This window comes from Suricata suricatta, chromosome 17 (assembly GCF_006229205.1).
Source record: "Suricata suricatta isolate VVHF042 chromosome 17, meerkat_22Aug2017_6uvM2_HiC, whole genome shotgun sequence".
Taxonomy (NCBI): Eukaryota; Metazoa; Chordata; class Mammalia; order Carnivora; family Herpestidae; genus Suricata; species Suricata suricatta.
In genome coordinates, this window is record NC_043716.1 from 1934654 (window position 1) to 1941507 (window position 6854).

General features: G+C 62.2%; 2 protein-coding genes across 3 annotated transcripts in view; one reads left to right on the plus strand and one right to left on the minus strand.

The window, feature by feature from the left end:
- Positions 1–4287, plus strand: part of EIF5A (eukaryotic translation initiation factor 5A) — a 4636-nt gene extending 349 nt beyond the window's left edge. The window contains exons 1-6 of one of the 2 annotated variants that reach the window (XM_029928534.1): positions 70–167; positions 1681–1866; positions 2901–3005; positions 3178–3309; positions 3398–3471; positions 3631–4287. In XM_029928534.1, the coding sequence (XP_029784394.1) occupies positions 1702–1866; positions 2901–3005; positions 3178–3309; positions 3398–3460 (465 nt within the window). In that variant the 5' untranslated portion in view covers positions 70–167; positions 1681–1701 and the 3' untranslated portion in view covers positions 3461–3471; positions 3631–4287. Of the gene's footprint in view, positions 1–69; positions 168–1680; positions 1867–2900; positions 3006–3177; positions 3310–3397; positions 3472–3630 lie in introns of those variants that run through there. The other variant, XM_029928533.1, reaches the window with a different exon arrangement.
- A 171-nt stretch (positions 4288–4458) lies between these two features.
- Positions 4459–6848, minus strand: GPS2 (G protein pathway suppressor 2). The gene is made up of 10 exons (XM_029928499.1): positions 6638–6848; positions 6217–6326; positions 6028–6140; positions 5820–5899; positions 5646–5728; positions 5293–5446; positions 5117–5206; positions 4954–5033; positions 4771–4866; positions 4459–4639 (listed from the first exon to the last, which is right to left on the minus strand). Exons 1-10 carry the CDS (start codon positions 6729–6731, stop codon positions 4556–4558), a joined length of 984 nt encoding a protein of 327 aa, XP_029784359.1. The 5' UTR covers positions 6732–6848; the 3' UTR covers positions 4459–4555.
- Between the last annotated feature and the right edge of the window lie 6 nt (positions 6849–6854).

Here is a 6854-nt window from a genome sequence, read left to right on the forward strand (position 1 = left end):
TCGGGTGACGTTGGAGCGACGCAGGGTGGAGGACGGCGAGCCGCGAGGCCGCCACGCGGGAGAGGCCGCCGGGCGGCCACGCCGGGGCGAGGGCCGGGGGCCATATCGGTTCGCCGGGGCCAGGGTACCTGGACCGTTGAGAACCGGGCGCCGCGCGGCCACGTGAGGTGGGGGAGGGGGCTATTTGGTGAGAGGGCATGTGGAGGGGGGGCTAGCCGCCGGGGGGTGGGGGGGGAGGGGAGGCGGCGTGGCTCCGGCCTGGCGCGGCCTTTGAGGAGCGGGTGGCGGCGGCACCGGAAGTGTCCCCTACCGGAGGCTACCTTTGGGGTCGGAGGCCGCATGGCCGAACGTGGACGGGGTCCGCATGGCAGCGCGGGGACTCCTCCCCCCCCCCCCCCGATCCCGGCCACCGGAAGCCCCGGGAGGCCACATGGTGGGCGGGAGCCGGCAATCCCCGGCCCGGAGAGAAATGGTCCTCGCGGGCGGGCAGGGTAGCTTGGGATTTTGGAGAGGGGGCGAAGGCGGAGGCCCGCAGGCCGATCGCCCGGAGAGCCCGCTGCGGGCATATGTGAGCGTGCCTCCACCCCATGGGCGCCTGCGGCGCTCCCCCCCGACTCCCCTGGGAAATGAGGCGGCCCGCCAGGTGCGAGCAGCGCTCTCCCGGGCTGGGTGGCCGTAGAGACGGGGAGACCGCGGGCGATTGGACGGGCGCCCAGTTCTTTTCGGTCGCGCCGACAGCGCCTTAAAGTCCGGGGCAGAGGAGCTCCCCGCTGTGATAGGTGTTCTTCACCTTGTCACGGTCTTCCTCCGTGTGTCTGATTTGCGGGCTCCCGCTTTCAGAGCCCCAACTCCGCCGGCCTAAAAGAACTTCTGCTGCTCACTACTCCCAGCCTTTTGCTTTCATTTTATTGTCATTCCCCGCTGCCCACTTCTCCACTTTCCGCTGAGCGCACAGGCCCGGCCTGAAAAGCCGACAGGACCGGTGCATTCTGGGAAAAGGGGGAGGGCCCTCGAGGAGAGGCCGGGTTCCCGGGTTCCCTTTGGGAAACGAGATGGAGGTGTTTGGCAGGGAGAGAAGTTAGAGGACAACTTTACTTTCTCTCCCTCGCCAGTGTCTACAGATGCCTGTTGGAGAGGCGGGAATCCCCCAAAGAGGCCTTGTGGTTTCCTGTAGCAGTGACTGGCGCGCGTGTGGATAGGGTGGGGGGGGGTTGTAACAGACGGGTGGGGCCCTGTCCTCCCGGTCTCCACCCTCCCCTCTCCCCTCCACGGTAGCCCCGCCCTTTTGCTGGCTCATGGGCTGCTCACCTAATTATAGGCCTGGTTCTGTGTGGGGTAGCGGGGTGGTTGGTTTCAGCAACGAGTAACACCTGAGTCCCCCCGCCCCGAATTAGGCCTTTGCCCATCTCCGAGATTTGGCACCCTAACTTTCCAGAGCCTTCTGTTCCCAGGCCACTCTTTAAGCTTTCTGTTGGGCTCGGTGTCCAGCTTGTGTTCCCCACCACTGCCCCCCCCCCCATCTTCAGTGTTTGTGGTCACAACTGAGTGTTTAACTTGGGCATCTGTCTTGTAGACAGATGATGGAAGGGAGGGCTGGGGAAAACCCGAGGTCGGGTTTCTGGAGAGGAATGGGAGATCGACCCCTCCCCTTACTGACCGCACTTCTTTTTCTGGATCTAGTTGGAATCGAAGCCTCTTAAAATGGCAGATGATTTGGACTTCGAGACGGGAGATGCAGGGGCCTCAGCCACCTTCCCGATGCAGTGCTCCGCGTTACGGAAGAATGGCTTTGTGGTGCTCAAAGGCCGGCCCTGCAAGATCGTGGAGATGTCTACCTCCAAGACTGGCAAGCACGGCCACGCCAAGGTGAGAGCCGGGCCTCCACATCCCGCCTCCCTCAGCAGGAAGCTGCCTTGCGCCTGGCCCTTGTCCATTTCTGGGGCGCTTTCCTTACCCCCAGCTCCTTGTGTAGTGCTTGGCCCTGGCTACCTCCCACAGCCTGTCCTTCCCCCCCTGCCCCAGGGCCCTTTCCCTTCCCCGTCCGCCCTCGTGGGACTCTTTCTTAGGTGGTCTGTTCAGCAGCTTTTTCCAGGCTTTTACTTGTCTCTCTCATCTAGAGATGTAGTTCCTAGGCCGTGTCCAGTCCTGCTACAGGCCAGCCTTCCCTGTGGGGGCCAGTGTCCGAGAGCTCCCAGATCCCCTCCTGGCCCACACCCCCACTGCCTCTGCTGCAGTGTCACACTGTCTCCATTGCCCCTCTCCCAAATCCCTGAGCCGCTGCTTCTTGGATCCTCTTGGGTCTGGATGTTCTTGTTAGTGCTGGTCAGGTTTTCCTGCCCACCAAACCTGACCCGGCCCTTCTCGCTGGAGTGCTTGTGTTCTGTCCCTGGTCAGCGTGTCTCCTGTTGGCTTAGAGTTCATACCGGGTGTCGTCCCCCCCGTCTCCATCCTTGTCTGTGTTCTTTGTTCGTTTCCTTATTCCCTTTGCGTGACTTTATTTCCCCAAAGCCCTTTTTTCTCCGCTCTCTTCCTTTCTCGTTTTTTTCTGTTTTCCCAAGTTCGCTTTTTATGCTAATGTTCATGCGCTCTTCCAGACGTTCTGCCTGGAGTCCTCCCAATCCCCTGGGTTTATCGGTCCGCATTCTGGTGGCTCAGGATAACCGGCTGTTCGGAGCCTGGTCTCCTATTTCCTTTGGGCTGTCAAGCCCAAAGTCAAGGGTGGGGGGTCTTTCTGCCTCCCGTTCCTGTTAAAGGTTTTAAGTGCTTCTTCCTTGGGTTGATTGGTTCAGTTCCAACTGCCCCACCTCGTCTGACGACCCTCCCCAGGTAGGGGCCCCTCGAGCCTTTCTTCCATCCTAGAGCATGGCTGGGTTTCTCTTTCCCATGCTGCTTACATATAGGTCCACCTGGTTGGTATTGACATCTTTACTGGCAAGAAATACGAAGATATCTGCCCGTCAACCCATAACATGGATGTCCCCAACATCAAGAGGAATGATTTCCAGGTACGTCGGTGGGTTAGTGGTCTGTCAGGGACCACAGCCTGACCAGGAGAGAGGGAGCCGGCAGGAGGAGAGGGGGTCTGGTGGTAGAGGTTTGTCGCCCTAGTCTGTCCTCAGACCCGTTATCCTCCGCCTGCCTGGGCCAGCCTGCAGCCTCCTTCCCCTCTGCCCCTAGCTCATCGGCATCCAGGATGGGTACCTATCGCTGCTCCAGGACAGCGGGGAGGTGCGGGAGGACCTTCGTCTGCCCGAGGGGGACCTCGGCAAGGAGATTGAGCAGAAGTATGACTGCGGAGAAGAGATCCTGGTATGCCCCCCGCCCCCCATGTGCCCAGCTCCTCTCCTTGCACCGCTTCCTGTGAGCTCCTGTCTGACACCTCCCCCTGCACCCCCAGATCACGGTGCTGTCTGCCATGACAGAGGAGGCAGCTGTTGCAATCAAGGCCATGGCAAAATAACGGGCTCCCGGGTGAGTGTGCCCGACTGCCCCTGAGCCCAGCCCCGCACACGCTCCGTGTCCCCATCAGAACCTGCTGCCGTCGGTCCAGGCTTCCGTTCTGGGCCCAGCAGGGCCCTCCCTCCCCCTGGGGGCAGGACTGTCCGGCCTCACCTGCTGTCTCCTCCCCAGGGTGGTGGCGGCGGCGGTGGCAGCAGTGATTCTCCAGCCTGCAGAGGCCCCCTCCCCCAGCCTGGCCCCGCTCCGGCCCGGCCCTTGGCTGGACTCCTCCTACACAATTTATTTGACGTTTTATTTTGGTTTCCCCCACACCCCCTCCATCTGTCGGGGAGCCCCTGCCCTTCATCCTGCTCCCTTGGCCAGGAGCGAGTGGCCCGTGGCCTCGCGAAGCTGTCCTCTTCTCCCCTCGCACTACAGCCCTGGTCGGGGAGAGGGGCGGGTGCTGCTTGTGCTTCAGTGGGCTTGGTTTTGTTTTTTTGTTTTTCTTTTTTAATTCAATCTGGAATCAGAAAGCTGTGGATTCTAGCAAATGGTCCTTGTGCCCTTCCCCCACTCATCCCTGCTCTGGTCCCTCGTTCCCCATGGCCCTTTACCCCCAAGCACCACCCCACAGACTGGGGACCAGCCCCCTCCCCTGCCTAGGTCTCTCCCCAAATCCCTTAGCTGGGGAGGGAAGAGGAGGAGAGGGGAGGGGACCTGCCCCCTCCTCAGGCACCTGGGAGGGCCCTGCCCCCATGGGCTTCACCCTTTCCTGTGGGCTCTCTCCCCGACACATTTGTTAAAAATCAAACCTGAATAAAACTACAAGTTTAATATGAAGGCCCCCAACTCAGTTGCTTCTTTGAATTGAATGGGCATTTGTGGACTGGAGGGTAGATTCAGGATTCGTGTCTGGAACTTGGCCATCATCCCCCTTCTGTGACTTGTGTCCATGTCCTGTGACTCGCTGTGGGTCCATAAGCCACCCCTCCCCTTCCAGATGGCCACACAGACAGCAGCTGGCGACATGGGCAGGTAGATTTTATTGGACCGGGACCCAACCAGGACCCTCACCCATAGCAGGGGAGGGGGGAGGCTGGAGATAAAATCTCGAGGGTCACTTGTGGTAGAACCGTGGATTCTGGCTGTGCTGGATGAAGGGGAGCCGGGGGCCAGGCTGGCTGGTAGCTGCAAAGCCCGACTGGAGGCAGTGACAAGAAGATGATCAGTGAGCGCCCTGCCCTCTCCCTCCGCACCCCACCCTCCCGTCATCCGTCCCCCCCGGGGAACTTGGGAACTTGGGGGTCCAGGTGGCCTGGCTCCCACCCTTACCTTTCCTGCTTGTTGCATCTGTACAGGGAGCTGGGGAGAGGCCAGCAGTCCAGGGGCTGGATGCAGGGCTTGGGGGTGCATGGGGCGCAGGGAGGACTGCAGAGAGGAGAGTCAGGACCGGAGGCAGCCGGGGGCTCCCCTCAGCACAGCGCTTCCCCCGACCTCCCAGGACTCCATACTCACAGAGTCCGAGAAGCCGGTCTGCGGGGTGGCATGTTCCATTTGCTTCTGCAAGGACAGGGCGCCACCCGGCTGGAGGAACCCTAGGATGGGAAGGAGGGCTGCATCAGTCAGCGAAGAAAGGGAGAGGAGGGGAGGGTGGGCGCCCGGCCAGGGGTGTCGTCACCTGTCTGGGTGGGCTGGAAGTGGCCGTGCACGGCATAGGGCTGCGGCTGCGGCTGCGACAGGTACTGCACTGCCGGGAACGCCGAAGGTGCTGGGGAAGGGACGCACGGCTCGGCCATCAGAACCCGCTCGTCGGGGTCCCGACAGACGCGCCCGCCCTCTCTGCTGGCCGCTCACCTCTGAGCTGCTGACTAGGACTGTAGGCTGGCTGCGTGGGTCCGTAGTGAGGCGGGGGCTGAGCAGTCCCGTAGGCACCGCCAGGGCTGCCTTGGAATTGACCATGCTCCGGGGTCCCTGCGAAGGCCGCTGCCGAGCCCACGTAGTGCCGAGTCTGAGGAGGAAGAACGAGAGGCCACCGCTGAGAACCCCTGGGCGGGACCTCGGGGGCCTGCTAAGCTCTGCTTTCCGCCCTGCGGCCAAGTGTTGCGATGCCCACTACTTGAGTGCTCGTGGACTAAGGGCACCTGGGTCTGGGTGGAGGCTTGGGGGGTGGGAGGACAAAGGGCCAGACACTCCATCCTACTCCTTACTGTAAGCACTTGGGGTCCGAACATCTGCTTGGCCCTATCAGCGGCCATGAGGGTGCCTGGGCGATTGTGTCCTCCAGGGCTCCCTAGGGTGGGACAGGGGCTCCGTGAGGCTGGAATGGGTGGCAGCGACCCCCAGGAGGGCCCATTTGGACACGTGCCCTCTCCACGCCTCACCCTGCATGCTGAGGAGGTGCGTTCCCGTGTGGACGGTCAGGCTCTGCTGGTACGCGGCTGACGTCAGAGTGGTCAGGTCACTGGAGCGAAAGGCAGGCAACGTCAGAGTCCAGGACAGGTGCCCCCTTTTGCCACCAGACACCGGTCTTGTGTCACCCGATCCCAGTTGCACTCTGCCCCGATTTTATTTTTAGCCCTCCGGTCCCACCTCTGCTCCTTGCGCCTCCGTTTCTCTTCCTCGTGCAGAACTTTCTTGAGCTGCAGGAAGAGCTGGTGCTTCTCTTCCTGAAGGGCCAACAGCTTCTCCTGCAGCTTCAGGATCTGGGAGGCGAGGGGGACGGAGCTGAAGGCAAGAAGACCAAAGCAGGGGAGAGCCGGGAGAGCTCAGGGGACTTACTTGCTCCTTGGTCTCCTCTAGAGACATTCTCTCTTCCATCTCCTTTTTCTTTCTCCTCTCCTGCTCTTCCTTCATCTTCTGTTCCATCATCTTGTCCACCTCTTCCTCTTCTAGAGAAACAGGCGAGCAGAATGGGAACACGGCAGGGCGGTTAACAGAGCGGCAAGACCAGCCCAGCCTGGCCGTCAACAGTGCCCCTCAGGCCTATCTCAGTAATGACTTCCTCCGGCGGGGACAGGAGAGTGGGTTTATTAGGTGCTCTCCAAGGTCCTTCCCGACCCGAGGGTTCTGGAGCCGAGACCCGGCCTCGGGCTCCCACCACCCTGGCGCGGGGTTGTCCCATCCTTACAGCGGCGCCCTGGACGGGCGGGGTGCGGGCCTGCCCCGGGGCCCACTGTCCTCCCGCTCGGTCCCGGCTCACCTTGCCGTTTGCGCTCCCGCTCCATCATGATGTGTCGGTGCAACGCCCGGGCCATGGCGTTGGAAAGCTTGGGGCGCTCCAGGAGCGCAGGCATGGTGCCGCCGGGGGCGCTCGGGCCGCGGGCGCCCGGCTCTGTCACTGACTGTCAGACCTCGGACCGGGCCTACCGGGAGGCGAGCGCTCAGGGGCGATCGCGCGCGGCCCGCAGAGGCAGAAG

Excerpts from the sequence above, each read along its gene's own strand:
- GPS2 (XM_029928499.1), bottom strand. The coding sequence starts at position 6,731 with ATGCCTGCGCTCCTGGAGCGCCCCAAGCTTTCCAACGCCATGGCCCGG. Across the intron at positions 6,327-6,637 it reads GCGGGAGCGCAAACGGCAAG|AAGAGGAAGAGGTGGACAAG; the intron begins GTGAGCCGGGAC and ends CTGTTTCTCTAG. Across the intron at positions 4,640-4,770 it reads AGATGCAACAAGCAGGAAAG|TCGGGCTTTGCAGCTACCAG; the intron begins GTAAGGGTGGGA and ends CACTGCCTCCAG.